This window comes from Polyodon spathula, chromosome 8, assembly GCF_017654505.1.
Source record: "Polyodon spathula isolate WHYD16114869_AA chromosome 8, ASM1765450v1, whole genome shotgun sequence".
Lineage (NCBI taxonomy): Eukaryota > Metazoa > Chordata > Actinopteri > Acipenseriformes > Polyodontidae > Polyodon > Polyodon spathula.
Genome location: NC_054541.1, coordinates 37,677,749 through 37,701,384, shown reverse-complemented (window position 1 = coordinate 37,701,384; position 23,636 = coordinate 37,677,749). Strand labels below are relative to the sequence as shown.

The following is a 23,636-nucleotide window of genomic DNA, read 5'->3' as shown; positions in this document are numbered from 1 at the left end:
TGAAGGTCTGTGGCAGGCTGGCGAGTGGAAAGAGGCCCAGAGACAGACTGCAGTTCAAAAAAATAACTATTTTATTATAAATAAAACACAAAAATGAAAGGGCACAAGGGCCAAAACAATTTAAACACAAAGAAAGACAAAAAGCAAAATTTACAAAAATAAATTTCCAGGCTGGGCAATGCCTTCACTGGATTCAAACTTTCCAAACAACCAAAAAAAAACCAACCTGCTTCCTCAGCTCCCTCTCTCCAAATGAGAAGCAGAGGCCTCCTTTTATATCAGGTGGCTGGGCGCTGATTGATTGTTAATCAACCTAATCAACTAATCAACCCCAGCCACCTGAACATAAACCCAGGCAGGTAGGGGAAGTTAACCCCATCCCTGCCAATTTAAAAGGGCAGAGCTTTGCTCTGCCACACACCTCCCCCCCATGTACAACGTACACCGGCCGCAATCGGCCAACTCCCCCCTCCCCCCCCACCCCCCTCCCCCCAAGAGTCCAATTATGTCCCTTGGGTGGGCTGTTATGGTGGGTGGTGGTGGGCGGGGTTGATGTCGGAGCCCCCAAGCCTTCTTTGGTTGAGGGGGCCCCGAATCTCCAAGGTAGTACGGCGACGGCGGCCCGGCTCCCTCTAGTGGCGGAGGTGGCAACGGCAGTGGACCCTCGGCAACCGTAGAAAACAAAAAGGAGACACCAGCAGTCCCAATCGATGCGGAGCAGCAGGCAACCCCAGGCCATGCGAAGCAGCAGGCAACCCCAGGCGATCCAAATGTGTCATCCCTGAGCGGAGCGGGCGTGGCATCCCTGGGCGGTGCAAGGCAGGCATCCTTGGGCCATAGCTCCTCCCCTCTGGGCTCTGAGAGCGGCGGCGGCGGCTCCTCCCTCTCGGGCTCTGAGAGCGGTGGCGGCGGCGGCTCCTCCCTCTCGGGCTCTGAGAGCGGCGGCGGCGGCGGCTCCTCCCTCTCGGGCTCTGAGAGCGGCGGCGGCTCCTCACCCCTCTCGGGCTCTCGGGAAAGCAGCTCACCCCTCTCTGGCTCTGGGGACGACGGCGGCTCCTCACCCCTCTCTGGCTCTGGGAGCGACGGCGGCTCCTCACCCCTCTCTGGCTCTGGGAGCGACGGCGGCTCCTCACCCCTCTCTGGCTCTGGGAGCGACGGCGGCTCCTCACCCCTCTCTGGCTCTCGGGAAGGCGGCTCACCCCTCTTTATTGGAGTGACCGGGGCATCTCCCATGTCTACAGCCACCATGAGGGCAACCTCTGGGAAGGAGGCCGGGTGGTGTTGTTCCTCCCACTGTTCCCACTTCTCCCCATCTCGACGCCACAGTGTGTTGATAACTATGGGGAGATCGTGGACGAGTTCTGCCTCAGGGTGCATCAACCAGTCCCATATCTCCTGGGAAGGTGGTGGTGCTGGAGGTAGTGGGGTGGCCCCTGATGCCCGGGGTGAACACGGCACCTCTTCCTGGGCCTGGTTGTAGGGGCATCCTGCCCAGTTGTGGCCGTCCTCCTCACACCGGCCACACCAGTTTGCCGGTGGCACGTCTGGGCAGGACCGCCAACGATGGTCCTCCTTCCCACACCAGGAACACCAGGGGAAGAGGCTGGCCGGGTCCTCCAGCGGTGGCTGCAGCAGCTTACATTTCTTCAGCTGCTGCTGCTGCTGCTTTTCCTGCCTTTGCCGCTGTCTGCTCTTTCCCATTTTTGTTTTTTTTTTTTCAAAAAAAAAAATAAAAAAAATTCCACAAAACAAAAATACTGCTTTGAGCCTCTAGGTGGCGCTATCCCACTCTGACACCAAATGTGGCAGGCTGGTGAGTGGAAAGAGGCCCAGAGACAGACTGCAGTTCAAAAAAATAACTATTTTATTATAAATAAACACAAAAATGAAAGGGCACAAGGGCCAAAACAAAACAATTTAAACACAAAGAAAGACAAAAAGCAAAATTTACAAAAATAACAATTTCCAGGCTGGGCAATGCCTTCACTGGATTCAAACTTTCCAAACAACCAAAAAAAACCAACCTGCTTCCTCAGCTCCCTCTCTCCAAATGAGAAGCAGAGGCCTCCTTTTATATCAGGTGGCTGGGCGCTGATTGATCGTTAATCAACCTAATCAACTAATCAACCCCAGCCACCTGAACATAATAAGCCCAGGCAGGTAGGGGAAGTTAACCCCATCCCTGCTAATTTAAAGGGCAGAGCTTTGCTCTGCCACAAGGTCAAAGTCACAAACGTTGACTATAGTAAATGAGTATAGTAACGTCAAAGATTCTGTCGTGTGTAATATTCTCAAGAACATGGATGGACACAATTGCACCAAAATGGCAGGAATAACTTCTAATATGAAGCATGTGTGGTCTCAAGATTCACAAGCCTCTAGACAATACTTCTATGCAAGTCAAAATGTGACAATATACTGTAATATACTGTATATTTATATAACAGAATGGCTGTTTTGATACAAGGAAAAATCTATATGACATGGAGCAGCATGTGTTAAGTATAAATCACACATTCAGTATAATACATATTTTTACACAGTTTCACATAGTTTGCAGAAAAACACAAATGTGCGTTTAACTGGTCACCTTGCTTTCACTTTACTGGCATTTCACTAATTGTTTAATGTTTGAACGTGGCAGTACATGCAGCAGTAACAAGTATTCTTGCCATGTGAAAATGGACTGGTTATTGGCAGCATAAGTGGAATGGTTGAATTGGAGCCAAGTGAATTCCATTGCTCTTTTCAGTATGCATCAGTCAAATGTGAAAACAAAAAATGCCCTCAGGTGTCTCCTGTAGTTTTTATTAAAAAATAAATAAATGTAAAAAATTGTTTGATACACCAGCCCTAAATGTTTCCATCGAGTAAAACTAATTATATCAGCTCCCAAAACTGTGAGTGCGTCATTCAAAAAAGCAATGCATCATGGACTTTTAATCTAACCAATGTGATAATGGAGAGAGAAAGAGAAGAGCTTCTCTAATTAGTCGTAGTTGTTACTATTTAAAAAGCAAAGAAATATCGGACCCCCTTAAGTGTTTTGGAACACCCAGGTATGTTCTAGACTTGATGTAATGAACAGATGAAAGGTGTGTTTCCTAATGGAAGATGGATGGCCTTTCTGTGTGCTGTTATGAAGATGGGGTATAATATGATGCTGTTGGGTGTTCATTGATATCTGATGCTAGGAAATGTTGTTCTGTATGTCCAGAAAAGGTGGGGTCACGGCAAGTCAGGCATTGGCTATTGAGGGAAATTACACAGAAACGTAACTGTAATTTATTTATCAAAGACCTATACTGTTAAGCACCACATTGTCGGGTTCTGTTAAAGTGGAAAAAAAACCATTTGTGTTAAACTAGTCTATTTTCTCAACACTTGCGAATGTGCTGTGGAAAATTCATTAGCATATGTATTCAGAAAATGACACCTTTTTAATGTAGTAAATGTTTTGACAGAATATGGCTTTTTGCTGTTTTATAGAAGGGCATTTGGTTTCTGCTAGCCTGTGCACAAATGGTGACGTCCAATGCCGGATCCACCACACTGAGGATGCCAGGATTTTTAAAAGCTTAGAACTCCCGAAAGACAGTCTCCCAATAACGATAATGCTGTCTTGTAACTGTGTAATTGAAAGTAGAGCATTAATACCTCCATTTAAATTAATATGAACATCTGTTGGTCAGTCCAGTATGACATCATATTATTGGTACTTAAACAGGAAACATGTTCTGTATGGCTCTCTCCATCTGCCTAATGCTGTTGTGTGTGGGTGTTTTTAGTTTTTTTTTGTTTGTTTTGTTTTAATTATGATGTTAACCATACTAGTTTTTTGCATGTATAAAATATATTAATACTTCTTGTCAGTCCCAGTGGTATTGTGCATATAAAACTCAGTTTAGTGCTTTGGGAGGCCTGAAATGTATAATATTACAAAGCAGCTTGATTGTGCTTTCACATTATGCAAATTTAACTGGGAACTCAAAAGCCATGTTATAAATTCAAGAGATATGGAAGATCGGCTATTTGTACAATAATTACTCCCATTAAACTGTGACATTCCTTAAACCATTATTTACTCTTGCAAGAATCACGTGATGCCAGGATGACATTTTTATTTGGCAAAGAGTTTTTATATTAAGGATGTTTTATTTATTTTTTAAATGTGTATATATATTTTAATAAAATGTATGTGTAAACATTCTCGTTTTTCTAGCCACGTATTATGTTAGCTGCTATTCATGAAATGATCCTTTTAAAAATGTATTGTTTCTATTGTGGTTTTATAGGTGTTGGCTTGTCTATTTTGATAAAGACCCTGTGACAGGTAGAATGAAGCCCTAGAAAACCAATGCCAACACAGGACAGATTCATCTGCCAGATGTTGGCTACTGATGTCTAAAGGCATTACAGTGCAAACAACTATTTAATCTGTTGTATTCTTTAAAAAATACATACATAATAATAATAATAATAGTTGTTGCTTCTTTGAAATGGAAATTAGTTTTCCATCCTTTGTTCCTTATGCAATGCATTCCTACTCCACGAAGTAGGGATGCAATGTCAAAATAAATAAGTAACTTGCTATGAATATGTGAACCATTTTACTATTTCCCATTTAGAATATAATGTTACACTGGGGGGGGGGGGGGGGGGGGTCTCAACTGCCTTTTAAGTAATACCTGAGAAGTCAAAATGTGTGCTGTGTTGGATATTCTTTCTAGTTTCTGGTGATGAGGACCAGGTTTCATCCAGTCACCCTTTGAGTTTGAGACATTTTAATTATTTCAGTTAAGCTTCTGTATTAATGGAAAACTGTACATCTGTGGACATGTGTACCATAGCTTTACAATGTTGTATCTAGAAACAGTTGTTCATGGGCTTTTGTTGTGAATAAACAGTGACTGTCTCCAGCCCTGGGAGAAACATTTTCAAGTAGGGGGGGGGAAAGGAGAAAATGTTGAAACAGCATTGTTCCAGATGGTTTCAGATATTTGATGGAAGCTGCTACCTTTGAAGTAGACCAGTGTTTTTTTTTTTTTTTAAATGTTACTTGATAACGTTGGTTAAGCATCATCCCAGAGTTTTAAAGTCTCAAGGCGGTGCTTTTATGAGTCAATTATCTGTATGTATGGTATAATTATGAAATACACTATCTCTTCCAGATGATAACCCTCAAAAACAGATGTTGCTGTCATCCTGTTTTTTCCCCCATAAGGAGCAATTGTGGTCTTTATACAGTAGTTGACAAACAGCTTTGTTCTTTCAGCTTTTCTTGCTTGGGTTAGGGTTAGGAATAAATAGAGTAGCTTTGGTTAGCTGTACCTGAGAAAATGCAGTGAAAACGATAACATCCATATTTAGCTGGAAATGAGGTATTCTCAGCACATTAATAATCTTTTAGTTGTGGTTTGAAGACAGCAGGAGAATAGCCTGTTTTCTTTTGTTTGTTTTTTGTTTCTATTTGCTTGACAGATACCCTTCTGCACGGCGACTTGTTCCAAAGTTCCTAGTCTGAAGATTAACTCTCATTCCCTTTTGTTTCAGAGCAGTGACATCTTTGGCAGTGTAATTATCTTTGGTGAAATGTCGGTACTACTGGAAATGTAGTAGTGTTGTTTCAAATGCTTTGTAAAATGTTCCACAAAGCAGTCTGCTAAATGCCATTTAACCTTTTACTTGCACCGCAAAAAAAGTAACAAACTACACTGGTGAAACTGAAATGCTTTTAGGAAGTAGTTGAATCAACACAACTACATTTCCAGTAGCTCGACATTTCAACAATGATAATCACACTGCTGAAGACCTCTCCATCTGTGGGATCAGTCAGTGTTATAGAACAAATGCAGCTTGGAAACAAAAGGAACAGCAGTAAATCTTCAAACTTGGAACTTATTGAAATGAACATTATTTTCTGGCATAATCATGACATCATCCACAGAATTTACTTCACTGTGCTTACTTTTCTTTCTACACAGCTGAAGGGGATTTCTGTGTGTGTGTATAGTTAGTTAGATAGATAGATAGGTCGATGGATGGCTGTGGCTTTGCACCATTCACTGTGGGCCTTTGATCCTTGTCATAACTTTTTTTCAATGGCTCCTGTCAAGTCCAATCATGCTGCCCACTGCTCTGAAAAATGTAACCATTTCTCTTCAGTGATGGCTCAATACCTAATTAACAAGCCAAGTTCTGATTCCTAGTTTTACCCTTAGGAAGGCTATTTAGGGTAGCAGCATTTTCTGACTGGCACGTGTCATTCTAATGTTCAGTCATCTATGTCCTCTGAGGTCCATTGGGTAAAAGTCAGGCAGACGATTCAGTCATTTGTTGTTTTGACCCCCTCTCCCTTTTTCAGTATGTTATGTTATGGAAATTAAGACTATTACTCTGGATCTTTAAGGGCAAATGGAATATACATTATTGACGAGGTTATTCCAAATGAGAGTATTCTCTTGAGCATATGTGTCTGTGTGAGCTATAAGCGGGGCAGTATCATTTATTGTGACTGATACTGAGTGTTCCTGTTCACAACAGACCTGGCATTAGTATACATATCTGTGTAAACAATTCCCAGGGCTAACACTACTTCTGTAAGTCAAGTTTACCCATGGAAGAAAAGAAAAAAAGCCACTACTTGTTTTTCCTAGCTTGTTACCTAATCCAAACCATTTTTCTAAGCCAATCTGAGAGACTAAAAAGCATTTTAAAAGCATATGCATTAGGCTTTTAGTGACACAGTGATGCCCTTACTCAAGCAAACTCTTCTAGCTTTTATGCATTTCCTATTTCTTAGAACTTATATTTAAAAGTTCTCTAGTAATATGGGTCTCAGGGGGTTCTTGCAGAGCTCATTTTGAACAATCAATTTATATTGTACTGACAACTGTTAAGAACTGCTGTTTGTATCATTTGGTGCAAGTAGTTCTGATGCAGGTTTGAACATTATCAGGTGTGACAAAGTTAATTTAACATCCAGGTCAGCCTCTATAATTCAGCCTCTTGCTTTTGATTGTCCAATACATTCTCCTACTCATGTTGCTATGATTTTAGAGCTCTGCCCTTCTGTAATAGAAATGGAAAACTGATTGCTCTCATTAGTCAGGATGCAGAAAATGTTTCCTTGGATAAATCCACACTGCATGTAAAAAAACAATTATATTGAACTATGTTCAAACTGTATTGTTCAGTTATATAAATGAATGGAATTAGTCATTTAGAATGCTATTTTTGTTTTGGTATGTGATGAAGATGTTGACCCGCAGTACATGTTTAATAGGTAAAAGCAACATTTTCATTGATTTAATGTGTTTGTTTTGGGGATGCTTTCAGGGGGACAGATGTAGTGATTTCTGATCTGAGTGACAATAAGTAATGAAGTAGCTGGACCCTGCTGTGATAGATAATGTTTGCGGTAAAGCATTGCAGTACAGTAAATGAATTTGATGGGCTGAGGCATAGGATTAAGTATGTAGTGATGTAGCAAATGATTACTGCGGTGAAGGACTTACTGAACAGAAATGAAGCAAACACGGGTGCTGTCAAGAAGCTTATGGGTGCTAATGTAAAGGAAGTGAATGAAATGTATATCCCAGTCCTTTTTAAATATTGATTACTGTAAATTCACAAATACAGATAAAAGGTGATCCATTAATCCTTCTATCAATAGCTGAAGCAGTCGTACGAATTTTGAATCATCGGCGTACATGTCAAACAATGATTAATCCCCACCAAGAACACTGCTTCAGACATAATGCCATTCTTGTAGCCAAATATACATTTTGTTTGGCAGATTAAGGTCAATTTTCGGAAATAGACTGTTCAGTCTTCGATTTTTATAATGAGCTTAAGACAAAATATTTACACTGTCAGAAAGCAGCTTGCTTTACCCTTGATATGCCAATACTCTATGGTAGTACATCAGGTCACAGTCCTTTTTTAGTTCATATCAGTAGTATATGACACATAGAACAAGCCTATTGTTGGTCTGCATAATGCAGTCCTGTTGGGTGAGTATGCAAGAATTTTTAACACACTGTACAAATTAAGTAGGCATCCAGTTATAAACTGCTGGCTTCATTTGCTAATGACAACATTAAAGGTTCTATCACAATGGATTATCCTTGTGAAGATGGTTTCACAACATTAGAGTTGAAAGTACAATTCACTTGAATTCTGATGACTGTGGTATTTGAGAGAGAATTTTGGCCTCTGCACCTTTATTGTGTGTTGTGTACTATAAATGTGAGGTTTCATAAAGAAAACAGGTATAAAATTTACATTTGCACAGTGTACTCACAGTGCTGATATCGTGAAGAGTTCAACTTTTTTAGCCCAGTGGGAAAATTAGTACAGATGGTATTAAAGCCTTTGCTCTAGTGCTGTGATATATTCTCTCTATTTCAGTAATGCCTTATCGATTTCACAGGTATTTAACCTGGGTTAGCTATCACAGTTGTATTGCACTGTGTAACAAATTATTTTATTTATTATCAAATTTATTATTAGTATAATTGTAAATCTTGAAAAACTACTCACTTCTAAATCTTTTGTAGTCATCTTTGTATTACTTTAGTATAAATAGATGTTAATTTGGATTCATATGTTGTTTTTTTCTGACTTAATGTGAACGAAAAGACACACATTTGCCCATTTTCCCATTGGAAATGGTGATATTTTGAAATATCACTGTCCTGGTCACAAAAGCAAAGTTTGTGGGGAATAATAGCCATTTTCTATACTTTTGAGGCGTAAGCAACACTTACTACCCAGGAACAAAAATTGTGTTACATAGTATATCATATATATAAATATATATATATATATATATATATATATATATATATATATATATATATATATATATATATATATATATATATATATATATATATATATATATAGAGAGAGAGAGAGAGAGAGATATGCGCACAGTAGGTACTGCTGCAAGACCTTTGTTCTGAATTAGGTTTGATTATGCCATGTTAATTAGTGCTCTTGAATGTGATTTATAATTACAGGTTCTATAGCTTATTACTATTGTTTTGTTATAAGATTTAGTATATGTACCACATCTTACAAACTCTTATTTTAGCAGTTGCTAAAACAAAGCTGTCTTAATCAGAATTGTACATTTCTTGGCTGTGCTGTCATTTTGTTCTTAATAGGAGTTATGAAACATGTACTGCTTTTAATATGGATTCTGCCTCCTGAAATCCATTTATCATACTGTCAGCCTATTTTTTCTACTGAAAGTCGAAAAGATTAAACTGATTGTGCTCCATTTCAATGCATACCTAATGGAGAGAATCTCTGATTAAATCAAAACTTGTCATTTGAAAGTAGCTGAATTCCCTTCCCTTTTTTGTGGGGGTGGGGTCTTGAATGTTAAAGTATTTTGAGTGTGGCGTGGGGGGGGGCAGGGGGGGGGGAGGGAGGGGGGGGGGGGGGGGGGGGGGGGGGGGGGTGGGGGGGGGGGGGGAGGGGGGGGGGGGGGGGGGGGGGGGGGGGGGGGGGGGGGGGGGGGCAGGGCAGAAGTCTGTACTCCAGTTATTTTTGTAGTTAAACGGGGGGGGGGGGGGGGGGGGGGGGGGGGGGGGGGTACTGTAGCTTTGAGATTGGAAACTAATATTTACAAACATTTTCAGCATTAGCTGTTGCTAGCAATTATAATCTTAACTGAATATATAGTAATGTTATAGGCTTGCATTGCGCATATGTTTATTGATTAAAAAATGTTATGGGTATAATCGAAATGTTGTACCAGCGGCTGTTTGATTACCTTGAATTTAATCCATGAAAATAAAACAGACAATTGAGCACCTGGCATATCTTTTGGATTGCAGCCATGGCAGAGGACCCTTGTATCACTTCAAAACATGGCACTATTTAGCATTATATTGAGGTGTGTTTTGAGGTTTTTATACTGTTTTGATGTCTAAACTCATTTATAATACAGAACATTTACATTTAAAATAATGAATAATAACAAAATTCACAGAACCGCTGACACATGCGCATATCTTGAAATAATGTAAAATTTGGCAAGACACCAGCAACGCTTTACGGACGGCCACTGCAAATAGCGTTTGGTACGTAAACGCTAATCAAATGGAATAAAATGGTTAAATATTTATGTGTGGTGTTTTTTTGCCTATGAGACCTGACCTGTTTTGTATTTTTAGCAGTAATAGCAATACCAAGTATGAATTAACTATTAAATAACTTTGTTTTTTCATTGTTAACATCCTGACAGCTTTTTGCACTTAAAACTTTAAAGTCGGTTTCAAAGCACATTTCAGAATGTCCGATCTAGTGAGCTGATAGTGTAAAGATTATTGTCCACATTGTCAAACGGGTAGCACAGCAGTAACAATCTATAATGTGGTACGGAACAGAAAAGCACTTATGTTTTATTTATTTATTTATATTATAATCAGTTGTTTAGAGGATAGCTCTCAAACCCCAGTGCACTGAGCAGATATTTTGAAAAGAGCTTTGAAACAGACTTTAAAGTTTGTGTAAAAGTGTAAAAAGTTGTTGGTTGTTAAACAATAAAAAGAAAAATTACATGTACATTATTTAAACAGTTGTAGCAACACATGGGGACGTGTAACACTATTTTTCGGAACCTCGTTACTTACTCTTTAAGGCCGACAATAAGGATTTATAGACTTGATCCATTGCTGGTTTTACTTTGTGTTTTAACAAGATGCACCTGAGCTTGTTACACTGTGGCTAATCTTGCTCATAGTAAAATCTAATATGGGTGAAACTGATAGCAACAGTGGTCTTGTTCCTATCACTGGTGTAGGTGTAGGTTTCCCAGCAGAACAGTAATTCATCATCCCCCTGCAAATCGCAAGGAAGCTTGGTATTATGGAGCCTCAGGGTTTCTTTAAGCACATTTTGATGTTCTTTACAGTTCAAGTGGTGTTGAGTTTGTCCTGTTGTGTGAATATTCTGAAAGTATGGTGCTAAAACGGATGTCTTTTGAAAACTGTAGACGTGTATACTAATGCATGCAGTCTGAGATTGGCATTTATGCACTTTACTGCAAGATTTAGCCATGTCAAAATTCTGCTCTCCACTCAGCTGCAGAATGTATTTCCAAATTTTACAGGCCGCATGAAGTTTTGTTAGGGTTTGTTGGCATTTCTGTGAATGTTGTTGGTATATTGCATTTGCTGCTACCAAGATTTCCCTTGTAAATATTCTTAAATAAAGACAGTCTGCCCAATGAAATGCCAGTGGCCTGAATATATGCTTGTCATGGTTGCTGCACTTGACAGTTTTTCTACAGAAATTTAGAAATACTAAAAGAAACTGAATAAATTAAATGACAAACATTTTCGATTTAAGTTGAAGACCTTGAGATAGACTTTTAGTATTTATAAATGTAGCACCTTTGAGTGCTTTGGTAGTTATGGGCAAGTCTCTACAGAAAGTGATGTAGAATGATGGGGTATCGTCATCCCAATGATGCTTGCCATTGTGGGGGAAAAAATAATGGTCACATTGAGCACATAAAAGCATGCTGTGCCATCTGTATCCATGATATACTATTGCTACCTGTCGAGATTCATTGCTCTGTGCTCTGTACTTCTCTGATGAACACAGACATCAACTTTTTTTTTTTTAGTTTTTGTAGGTAGTTTTAGTGTGGTACTGATCTGTTTTTGGCAAAGACAGTATGTAGCATACAATGCTGAGTACAGTAGTTGTGATAACTGATTGGGTATTGGCCTGTATGAACTTTTAGTCAGTTCATTTCTTGTATTGATGAATTAATAATTTATAAATGTGGACATTTCAAGTTTTGATAAGAGTGCAGTGGAATAAACCAGCAACTGCATTTAATCAAGTGCTTATTTAAATCCTTTTTATAAAAGTTGTTTTGTTCTTGCTATAACTTAAGATGGTAAAGTTATGTGTGTGTGGTCATGTATTGTTGCTACTGGCTGTAAACCATCTATTCTGTTGTCTCTCTCCCACAGGTCAAAGAGTACCTGATTGCACAGGAATCTGCAAAGGCTGCCAGGGTAAGTTTTCTACAAATCTGTTTCTCAGTAGTATAAGCCAGTTCAAAAGGTCTGGATGAGAGTATATTACTGGTCTGAAACTATAAAATGCCTGAGAACAAAGTTGGTTATGAGGCTTCTTATGTCTCTCTTAATTTTAAATGTTGCTAATTTGTTCCAGTTCTAGGTTAATGTCTATAATTTTATATTTATAATTGACCCTTTTGAGTCAAGCCACTTAATATGCAAGTGCTTCAAGCGCTATCTATACTAGTCATGAACTGACCAGTTCCCATATTGTGTAAGCTGCTGTTTGTTTCCACTTATCCTAGTTCCCAAGCCTTGTGAGACTACTAGATGAGTGTCAGTGTTCAAGTTGTACAGAGCACTGTCTAATGCCTAAAACAAACTCATTACTCACTGTTGCTGTCGTGTGTAGTGGTTCCATTTGGATTCGTAGCTGGACTGGGGTGTTAACTCTTCAACCTCTGTAGCTTCGAATTTCTTCTTCTTACTTTGATTGGCTGAAGAGACAACAGGGCTTGCCAGAAATTGGATAATGTTTGTTGGGTTGGTTTTTCTTGTGAACAGTTTCCTAGCAACTGAAGACATTGTATTCTGGGAGATGTAGTTCTTAGTGGAAGTTTTAGGGGAAGCAGACAAGCTGTGCAGCAAATTTGCTATGCGTATTTTTACGTATTAAACTTAAATTTAGCGCGCATTTTGGATTTTTTTTAATGCTTAAAAACGTCAGTTACGCAGCTTATCTGGACCACTGATCTTGATTATGAAAAAGATTTACATATTGCACATTACTAATAATAATAATAACTTCTTGTGAATGTTGTATGTGTGACAGTGTGGTGAGATAGATGCAACAAGAGCTGGTTTACTAAACTCAGCAGCGCAAATGCAACAGTGACTAATGACTGTACAGTCAGTACCACTTTGTTTTCCCTGCAAGTGTATGTGGCACAATTATAATAAAGCCAGATGCAATACATGTGCTAAATCGTTGTTCAATTGTCATTTCATATTTTTCCTATGACTTTCCTTAGTGTTTGCTGAAGTGGTATGTCGCTTCCACAATTTGCTTCACTGTTTGGCGCGGTTTGTTATCAAGTTTGGTTTCACATTACAAAACATTCGCTTGGTTTGATGCGCATCCTGGTATGATTTACATGGTTCTCAGAGGTTTCACATACCACTCCAAGCAAGCCGAACCACCCTTTTAAAGCACCACATCAAAGGGTCATATGAACTAAGTGTGAAAGTGCCCTAAGTAATTAGTTTGATTATAGTCAATTCTAAACTTTTTTTTTTTTTTTTCTTCTGGTACACTTTGCGTTAAAAAGACCAATGGGCATGGTTAGAAAGATTTCTGACAAAGCTTGGATTTATGGTTCATAAAAAAAATGACGCGGCCAATTATTGGTCTTTGATAGCTATTTTAGCATGTGAGGCAAACTAAATAAGGCAGGGATTTAAAGGCAATATTTGCTAATATTTACTTTCAATACAGTGATTCACAAAGCTCACTTTTATTGCTGAAACTCACAAAAAGCATAGGCTGTTTAATTTATTTGTATATTTTAATTTTCTTTAGCTGAACCTGTGGCGCTATGGAGACTTCCGTGCCGATGATGCTGATGAATTTGGCTACAGACGCTAAACACACCATTCCAAAGAGAACATCCTGAAGACATCCTAAAACAAAATCTTTTTTTTTTTTAATTATTTTATTCTTCTGTGACTTAATTGCCCCTGCACTCTCCTCCTCTACTTGGACAGCTCTATATTTGTGATTATGAGATGATGATTGTGATTATAATGAGATGAAGGAGGAAGAGAACTGGAATTTTATCAGCTTGCTTTACTGTGAGAGAATGCTTCCTATGAAAGAAATTAACTCATTAAACACAAAGAAGCAGGAATTTAGTGTTTAGTTTTTAATGGATTACATGAACTTTAATTGAAATAATTAAGGATAGTGTGTATGCAGGAGTTTCTGTTCTATATGTAGGAAGTTGCAAAAGCCTTGAAATACATTTTTAATATTTTTTGTCCTCACTCGTGTCTTACAGTTAACAGGTAAACCCTGTATGCTGTAGCAAACAGTATTTGGTTTTGTTTTCCAAGGTTGTAACGTCGTCATGTATTTAAGTCTTTCACAGCTCAATAAAATATAGCAAAAACTGAGAGACTGGTGTCCTTTTCATTTTAATAAACTTATTTGAACATTGACCATTTCTGTTGCAGTTGCAAAGGGTAGGCCTTCCTCTTCCAGGTGCCCAGTTGTTTTCAGAAGTAGTCATCACATTATTTTGTTCATGTAATAGTGGTTTGGAGGTCTAATCAAAAGATGCTGATGGTCACAGCCCAGTTATTAATGCTTGATCTTTTCTTATTCTTTTATATATGAATGAATGAGTTGGTGCTTGGAAGTTCTGGCCTGTGATTTGGTTAACATTAGTAGCGCCGGAATTTGGAACTACGCAGACACACCAAACCAGTAATTTTAACCGGTAGCTTTTTAAACAGCTGTGATATGATAACGAAAGACAAATGATCGTATCAATTTTTGTTTATAAAACATCAAACATTTGCATAGCAGAAATACCATATTTAAATGGGAAAACAAAACATAAAATGATTTATTTTTTCAAAAGTAGCAGTACAAAACAAGAAAAACTTAAATAAAATAAACATTTCACTAGTAACTATTTTGTAACAGGTCTCTGTACATACAAAATTGTATAAACATTTTATTTATTTGTAAAAATAACATCAAAGGGTAAAACTATATAATGCACTACTTCAAAACATAAATAACTATAATACAAAACTATATACAAAACATATTTATTTAGCCTACATACCTGGCAGCTTTCTAACCTGTACATTCTACACAGAATACACGCTTCTCCACTTACCCTGAGCATTTACCCACACTGCCCTTCCACAACCGACGCAGACATCCAGTGTTTTGTCATGTGATTGGTTCATATCACTGTCAGTCCTGCCCCTTTTCAAAGGAATGCCCTCCACCTCCACTCCTGAACAAGATAAAATGGCTGAATGAACTACAAGAGAACAACTTTCTGTTAGTTAGTTATTTAGTTATTTACTTATGTAGTATCAGTTATATTTAAACAAAATACTGTAAAGCCATAAGTATTTGCGACCACAATATTTGGCAAATCACACCATAAAACCTATTTTGTTCCAGAAATGTTGGCGACCTGTTATACTGATAGTAGTAAATTACTTCATTATATGTACAGCACTAAGATGTTAGTGCCAAATTTTTTTTCTTTTATTCATATTTGAAAAACTCATAATAAAAAGCTTGCAAATATTTATGGCTTTACAGTATGTAAAGTTGTATTTATGCAACCTTGCCTCTCATTATTTTGACTGACTCATATATTAAATATGTACTGCGGACTCTGATAATGGTGCAAAATTAAATGCCCCTCGGGAAGACTGTTGTTACCTTCAGCTTTAGGCATTATAGCCCCCTGTCTGTAACAATAGTTTTACCTCGGGTCAATAATTTTGCACTATAGCCCTCCTGTCCAGTCCATATTTTAAAAAAAGTTGGGTCATAATATCATTCTGTTTATGAAATTAACAGAAATGGAATATACAGGGTGGGGGGGCATTCTTGGTGTCTGGTTTCTTATCACAAAACTGCCCCACTGACAAAGAATGATTTTAAAAAGTCATAAACTAAATACCAGACAATGGGGGTTATTGTCACCATTGCTGAATAAATTCTTTGGTGCCAGGGGTGTCTTCCAAGAGGGTACAAACCAGACGGTTTTGAATGTTTTGACACCTTGGACAGAAAACAGTCCACCTCCTAAATACAGCTGGGCAAAACAGCGGCCCAAAGTTGTCTGATTGTTTTGTTTATCTAGTGATGTCAGTGTTTCAGAATGGGGACCAAATAGCTTTAAATTGAATAGAAAGATGATTCATACAGTTTGCAAAGTATGATTTATTTTATGCTATTTATTTTTATCTTGATTTTTTGGGAAAGGCTTTGCAGAATGTCTTCAGTATATAAAAATTATTCAGAGACGCATTTCCATATTTTACTTCATCTTTGTACCCAATAGCCAACTGGGATACAGGCTCGGACTCACACAGGGTTATGATAGAGCAATGTCTAAGTCCTATCAGAAAACAAATAGTTAAGGTATTTTTTATTTAATAATTAGGACTGTACAGATTACCACTTTTTATAACACGTGACATTCCACATTAATCATTACTTTAATAATTTAGTTTAATTACTGAAATTATAAAATCATTAAAAATCAAGCAAAAATTAAGCAGCAGTCTGGTCTAATTGATAGAGAAAAGTACAGTGAGCTGGAGATCTGCTTGGATCTCAGTTTGGCAACTGACTCATGCATGCTGTAATCTTCATGTATGTGGATCAATGGATAGCGCCAATTAAATCTTGGCTGTACCCATCTCTTTCAGGTAAGAAGTTCTGTTCCAACTGCCATGGTATTCATAAGACAACCATGTATACTCAAAAGTATTCAATGAATAGCCTGAAACTTAAATAGTCTTAAAGTTTTTTTTAAATTTGGTTTTGCTTTCAAGTTAGTGTGTTTTTTTTGTTTTTTTTTTGTCATCCTGCCCAGCCCATATATATTCAGTGGTTTTGTTTATATTGCAAATTCACTTTTCAAAGTGAACATGTGAAAAAGGCATAACAAGAAGTGGCAAAAGACTGGACATTAGGAGGTTATGCTAAAGTGGATGGATGTGTCTAAGAAACTTCCTTACTGATGGAATCATTCTGTTTTCTCACATATTTGAAAAAATCATCTATTGGTGATTCGTACCAAGACGGTCTGTGCGTACTATCTTGCAACCATTGTCTGTAGTACAGCAAAATACAAGTGTATAGACATATGTTGCTGTATTTTCCAGACCGTCTGTTCCACCATGGAATTCCAAACTGATATCCTCTAGCGACTACTTCATATGGCTAAACATATGATAGTCAGTATTAATCAAGGCTATGCATTGGTCTGTAAGAATACGTTTGTACACTTGTACATCCTCAATACTAATATTGTTCCCAATTATTTTTACTTTGACATTGCAGTTTTTCATGTGCAGAACAATTTAAAGCTTGAGCTTTTACATTAGTATTGCCTTAAAGTGACTTGGACCAAGTAGCATAGTTTTAAATTGCACAATGTTTAACATGCATTGTTTTTTAATTATAAACAGTTACCATACATAAAAACATTTCCGTGCCATGTTTTACTGTTCTCTTGTTTTCTCATTTCGGAAGGGACCCGTCTCCTTGTTGAGTGACCTGAAGGATTCCTTTGTGTCTTTTTAAAATGAAATTCCAGAAATTACGTTCCATGCATCGAAGTGCTGCTTACAAATAGCAGCATCTTGATTTCAAAAGACTGCATCAATCAAGGCTTGTTCATCGCCATATTAACCAGTCATTCAAATTCTGACACCTTATCACTGAAAGTGAATGACACACAGGTTTGGATTGTTCAAAAGTGACTAGAAACAATATAAATTCTTAATCATGTTTGTTATAAACATTTTCAAATGATTTATTAAGAGGTGTTTTTTCAATACCCGTTAATAAGCAAAGGATAAATAAAAGCAAAATATAAATGATAATACGTTAAAGTTTTTATAATGCCTTTTAATAATAGGTTACTTTTAGAGAAGAGTTGATTGATTAAAAAAAAAAAAAACATTAAAAAATCAAACGTTACTGTACTGTTGCAAATCCTTTATCTACATCACCTCTTTCTTCGGTATCCTCTTTCTTCGTGTGTGTGTGATTTTTTTTTTTGTTTGTTTTTCTAATGCTCCACTGATTTGTAAAATACAAATCTAAAGTATATGTTTTTACTTTTTTAAATGTATACAATACAATTAGGCTTATATTTAGGTTAGTATAATATGAAAATAGTTTAAAATATAGTATTCATGATTCAGGAATAAGTAGTTATATTGATACTGCAGCTTGTGTTAGTCCTGCTTTTCTATAACCGATAGGCCATTGAATGAATTTAGATGACACTGCTGCATGGGATGCCAAGCAAACCATATCCTAGCAGTGTGAGAAGCATCTTTAAAAACTAGATCGGGGGAACTCTTGAGTTAGAGACTTGTGTCGTGATGCACCATGTCAGAAAAAATGATGACGCATATTCTGGGAACTTACATCAAAAAGTAAACATACCACCAGGCTTCGTGAATAGGTCAGCAAGGTCCAATACGTCTTACAGGTTTTGTCGTAATGTAAATGGGTACGAGACTGGCTCTTTAAAATAATTTAACTGGCAGGGATGTGGCCTCGGAGCAATTTTGGAACTATGGTCACCACAAAGATTTGCTTTATGAAAATACCTGTGACCTGCTGTCAGGCAGTATAGGATGGAAGGAAGTGAAAATTAATTGAAATAACTAATATCAATCTCAGACTAATACTATTAATTAGATCTTGTGCAGAAAACTGCTAATTTTCTGGAATTAATTATTTTGCAGATGACCTCACTCAGTAATCAACCCATGCAAAAAACAGACTCTGATTGATTACAGCACACTTTTTGCCACTAGGATCACATGAAAGTACACTGATAGCTTTGGGCTACTTCATATTTGTAAAATTTCATTTCAACTGGTTACAACCATTTTAAAAGCAATTTCAAAGTCATATTTTAAAGCCACAATAACACAATGCCCATTGAGAAAATGTCCCCTAATATATATATTTAATAGTCATACCATCCTTTGGTGCAGCAAAAAGGTTTTCATTATTTCAATGTTATGAAATTAAAGGATTTTCTACTTAAAGCCTTTATTATATAAAACCAGATGCTTGCTTTTAAGTTATATAAACATTGTATTAGTAAATGTATTTTACTTTTATAAATGAATATTTATAATTACTCGGTGAAAGAAAAGGTTTGATATTAGGAGAAAAACTGTAGAAATTCACATTAATTATTGAAAAGAATTTAATTCTTACATCTACAGTACAAGTCTTGTTATATGAACATGCAAATTCAATTGAAGTTGACATTTAATACAAAACGCATGACTCATGCAGGCCTGCATTCTATTTATTATAATTCAGTTTGGAATGTCTGTTTACTGCTAATTCTGTTTTGAAGTGTACAGTTTATTAACACATTTTATAATGAGAAATATAAAACAGGAAACTCAGAGTAATGCTGTACAGATCACGGGTACAGCAACGGAAAGTGCTGTAGTATGAAAAGCAACCTATCCTCTTAGACCCATTAGCTTTATATTATAATAAAGCTGCCACACAGCATTTGCATTTCATGGCTCCACCTTTGTATTGTTTTTTTTTTGACTTGGCCACCTGAGAACTGCCATTGGTTATCTTTCTAAATAGTGCTTCTTGAGTCTTGTTGTGTTTGAGATCATTATGATGCTATAACTAAAAACTAAACGTTTCCCATTGGATAGGGCTTCCCCCCCACTTATTTGTAAAGAAAATTGTGGATGTTTTGAATTAGTTCACCAAGCACAACATCTGAGAGATTGTGTCTTTACATTTTGGTAGCCGACTTTGGCCTCCTATCGCTTTTTGAACATAAGAGATCCATTTACATTTTGGTAGCCGACTTTGGCCTCCTATCGCTTTTTGAACATAAGAGATCCATTTTTTTTTTTTTTTTAAATAGCACGTTTATAAATGTAAAATATAAGGGTCCAGAATGGCTCGCCTCACTCGGACTAGGCTGGGAGCCCACAGGGAGTGCATTGGCCTTTGCGTTTCTATGGCTTAGTGAGGAAAATCAGATGATACTAGTTCATCTCATCACCTTCTACTGGTCGGGTGTTTAATGAGTCTAAATGGAGAATTCCAGAGCTGGGCTATTTCTTTCAATAGTCCATTAGTGAATTTCAAATTTGGTAGGAAAACCAGGGTACACATTTTTAACACACAGTAGAAAATGACCAATTTTATAAAATTTTCACATTTAACTACTCTCAATTTCACTGTAAAATGTCCCTGTCATTGTTTTTGCTGGTGCATGCCTGTTTTGAGTAATCAGCCATGCAAGGTGTCACTTGTCAGGGTCTGGCAGTTTTATTTAAGCACCATTAGTCTTCTTGTCAAAGGTGTTTTTTCCCCAGGAAGGTGTTTTTTTCCCACTCAAGAAAGCCAATTCTGTGATTTTCAAAAAATGTTTTTTATTTAACATACCCTCTGGTTGGAACTCCAAATATCATCTCTTGTTCACTTTTAGCATCTATTTTCATTCTTGACCAATCATATATCACCTTATTCACATCAGCCTGCTCAGCGCTGCTATCAAAGCCTCTAGGAGTGATACTTCTACATACAAACACACCAGAATTTCATTAGGATTGCAAGAGGCTGAGGTCCTCACTACTTGCTCATTATGACAAGCCTCTCTACAGTGATGTGTAGGTCCTATGCAGTGCACTTTTAGTTTTTTATAGTTAATCCCAGTTGAAGGAAATTGGTTTACTTTGTAATTTCTTGTCAGATGGGAATCTTGAATTTATTTGAACAGTGTTTGGGGGGGTAATTAACCTAAAGTCTAGGGAAAGAGAGCTATTTCATGTGAGGAAGACGAGCAACCTGTACTTCACAGATAAATTAAATAATAAGGAAGTAAAAAATATACATTTTAGATCTTCACAATCATTATATATTGGATTTACCTAGTTTTAAGATTATTTCAATTCGAAGCAGAAATAAACTGAAAAAAATATTTCCAACACAAAATGTTACATTTTGGCAAAATGTGCGTGTTACAATTTTAAATGTATAGAGTTTAACTCTTCTGCTTCGGTGAACATTCTGCCTGTTTGAGGTCTGTTGATAATCTCAATGGGGTCCTACATTTTACTATGCTACAAAATCTATAAACACTGACAATTAATATCTCTGCTAAATATGTGTATATACGATGTGTTCTCAGTAACTCAACAAAAGTGTATTGGTAAAACAATGAAAATAAACCTAACAATCCAAATTATTATTACATTTATTCAATTCTCAAAGGAAGAAAAATAAAGTTTAGGCTTCATTGTTAAAAACATATGTATAAAGAAGAAAAAATAAAAGAGAGAAAGAGCAAATCCAGAGAGAGTCCAGAGTGTAGAAGAGTCTACAGAGCTCGAATCCAGAGAGAAGATAGAGACAAAATCCTTGTTTTGAGTATAAATAACACAATGTATAGGCGTTCTCGTGTACTGTAAACAAATCCATGTCGGTCCTTCCATTGGTTCACAGTATTTGATAGACAGTTGGGTGTCACACAAACAGGGTGTGTTAGAAATGGAATGTATCTGCCTTGGTTATCAAAGGATTGTACATTTATCATTTATACCTCCTATTCAATATAACTTTAGTTACATTCATTGGAGAAGCAGACTAATTTCCGTTTCATTCTCTATACAAAACGATGATTACAAGCATATAAAACACATCACAATACAATCAAAGGATAATATTTAACAATAGTTATTAGTTTATAATATTAATTTAAAACACAATTAACACTTCAGATTTATTGGGAAACCTAAAATAACTATTAAACTTGTGTCCACAAGTTATGTAATTAAAAATTATTCTTAAAGCATTTTAACTAATTTTTAACACAATAATGGTACAACTGCATTGTCACTATAGCTTGCTTGGTAAGTTTTAGCACACCTTAGGAGAGTAGACAATCAGATAGCATTTTGGAAGGTGAGCTTCAAAGAGTTAACACAGTTTGTGTCCTGTGCCTTATCTAGTCAGCTTTGAAGAAACAACCCATTCCCCACAGCATGAGACACAGACAAGAGTCTGAATTTAATATCTGGAAAATTAATTTAACCATGAATTTCCTTGACACACATTACAGATAAGAGCTGATATAAAGTACAATAAAGTCAGTAGCAGATAAGTCAAATAAGAGCACAATAAAGAATGAGTTTGACTACAAGCAGTTAATAAAAATATTTGCTTATGCAAGTTCAGTAAGAACACATAGTAAATACGGTAAAATGGATGAGAACATTCTCAAATAAGAGCAATTGTAAAATATGTGAATATGGATACCTAAAAGAGTAAAATTAAGATTACAGGATAGTCTTAAAGATGTGTTTATTTAATTAAACCTGCTGAAGCTAAATAAAAATATGGCCATATGCAATAGTTAGAGCTCAAGTGATTTTGCCTCTCACTTGGCAAAACAGGGTGCATTTAAAAAACACGTAGATGCTGATTCATAAAATGAACCAGGAGCCAACAGTGTGAACAGGTCTGTAGGGGATAGAAATGACCAGAGTGATGGCACTCTGTGTTGTGGCTGCAGATAACATAAAGCGCTAATAAAAGTGACAAGGATTTGACTGAGATTGTTGAAGAGAGAGGTTGAAATGTAGCATGGTGCTTTAATCAGTCCATGCTAATTAGCAGTGTGCATGAAATGTGCTTTTCTGCTGCCAAAGCCATTATCCAAACAAACAGCCCAAAGAATTATAGTCCCAAGCTGACAAGTGGAGAAAAAAAAATCTTTATTCATTTTTGGAGAGCTACCGATATTGCTGGACCTTTACATTCATCCACAAAAGACCAGGCTTAAATAATTCACAGTCACCAAAGGCAATGAATGTGTCCTTGCATGTAAACACTTAGATTGACAATGACCATGCAATGGTAACTCATTTGAGAAATGCTAGGGGCCCTCCCCATCAATTAAACTACAGCTCCAGTTCATATTTATTGTGTGCCACATGCAGTCATATTTTATATTCTACTTAAAATCATAAAATCAATTTTCCAAATTGAGTTTCTTCAGTGAAGGCGTTCAGTTCACTGCAACGTCATCGTAAACCTGGTTTGTATACACTGTTATAAACAAGGTGACAAATAAAGTACAAACCAACCCTTCGTATCACCCCCGACAGCACTCTTCAGTTGGGTTTATGTTGGCAGTTTGGTTGGCCAAGGTCATTATCCCCAGGTGGGCCAAAGTTGTTACATTATACATTGTATTTTGGTGGTTAGGAAACTGGGCTAACAATAGCATATATTTGATTTTTAGTTGTTAAAATAAAGCCTCTGTAAAGGCTTATTTTATTATTTCACTTCCATGACTAACAAGCCCTGTCCTGCTGCAGATATGGTCACGCCTGCCCGGTTATTTCAGACTGTTCGATTGATGGATACAGTTTCTGTTTGAAGTAGCTGGAATTGTGTTCCTAATTAGATACTGAACACATTTTCAAGTGAGTGTAAAGGGACATTTTCTTAGGTAAAAACAGTTCTCATATCAGACTAGAAGAAATGAACAGTTTTGTAAAAATGTAACACTACATTATTATTCTGAATAATAGAAAAATAATAATGTGTTTTTCATGCTCTCAATGAGTTTTGCATTCTACTTTTTCATCGTTACTGGCAGGGGAATTTCTCAGACTACAAGTCAATCTAATACAGTATTTATATGGAAAAAATACATTTGTGAGTTAGCAATAAAACAGAGATACATCATCTATACTTTTAGTCTTTTTAATTGTAATTTAACAAACAAAAACAAGTTGAGA

The 23,636-nt window shown here is 37.0% G+C and overlaps 1 protein-coding gene across 1 annotated transcript in view; it reads left to right on the top strand.

The window, feature by feature from the left end:
* The window catches only part of LOC121319906 (staphylococcal nuclease domain-containing protein 1-like), a 203,609-nt gene extending 189,384 nt beyond the window's left edge, over nt 1-14,225 (top strand). The window contains exons 23-24 of the mRNA XM_041257852.1: nt 12,003-12,047; nt 13,633-14,225. Coding sequence (XP_041113786.1) covers nt 12,003-12,047; nt 13,633-13,698 — 111 coding nt within the window. The 3' untranslated portion in view covers nt 13,699-14,225. The remainder of the gene's footprint in view (nt 1-12,002; nt 12,048-13,632) is intronic.
* Nucleotides 14,226-23,636: the final 9,411 nt, after the last annotated feature.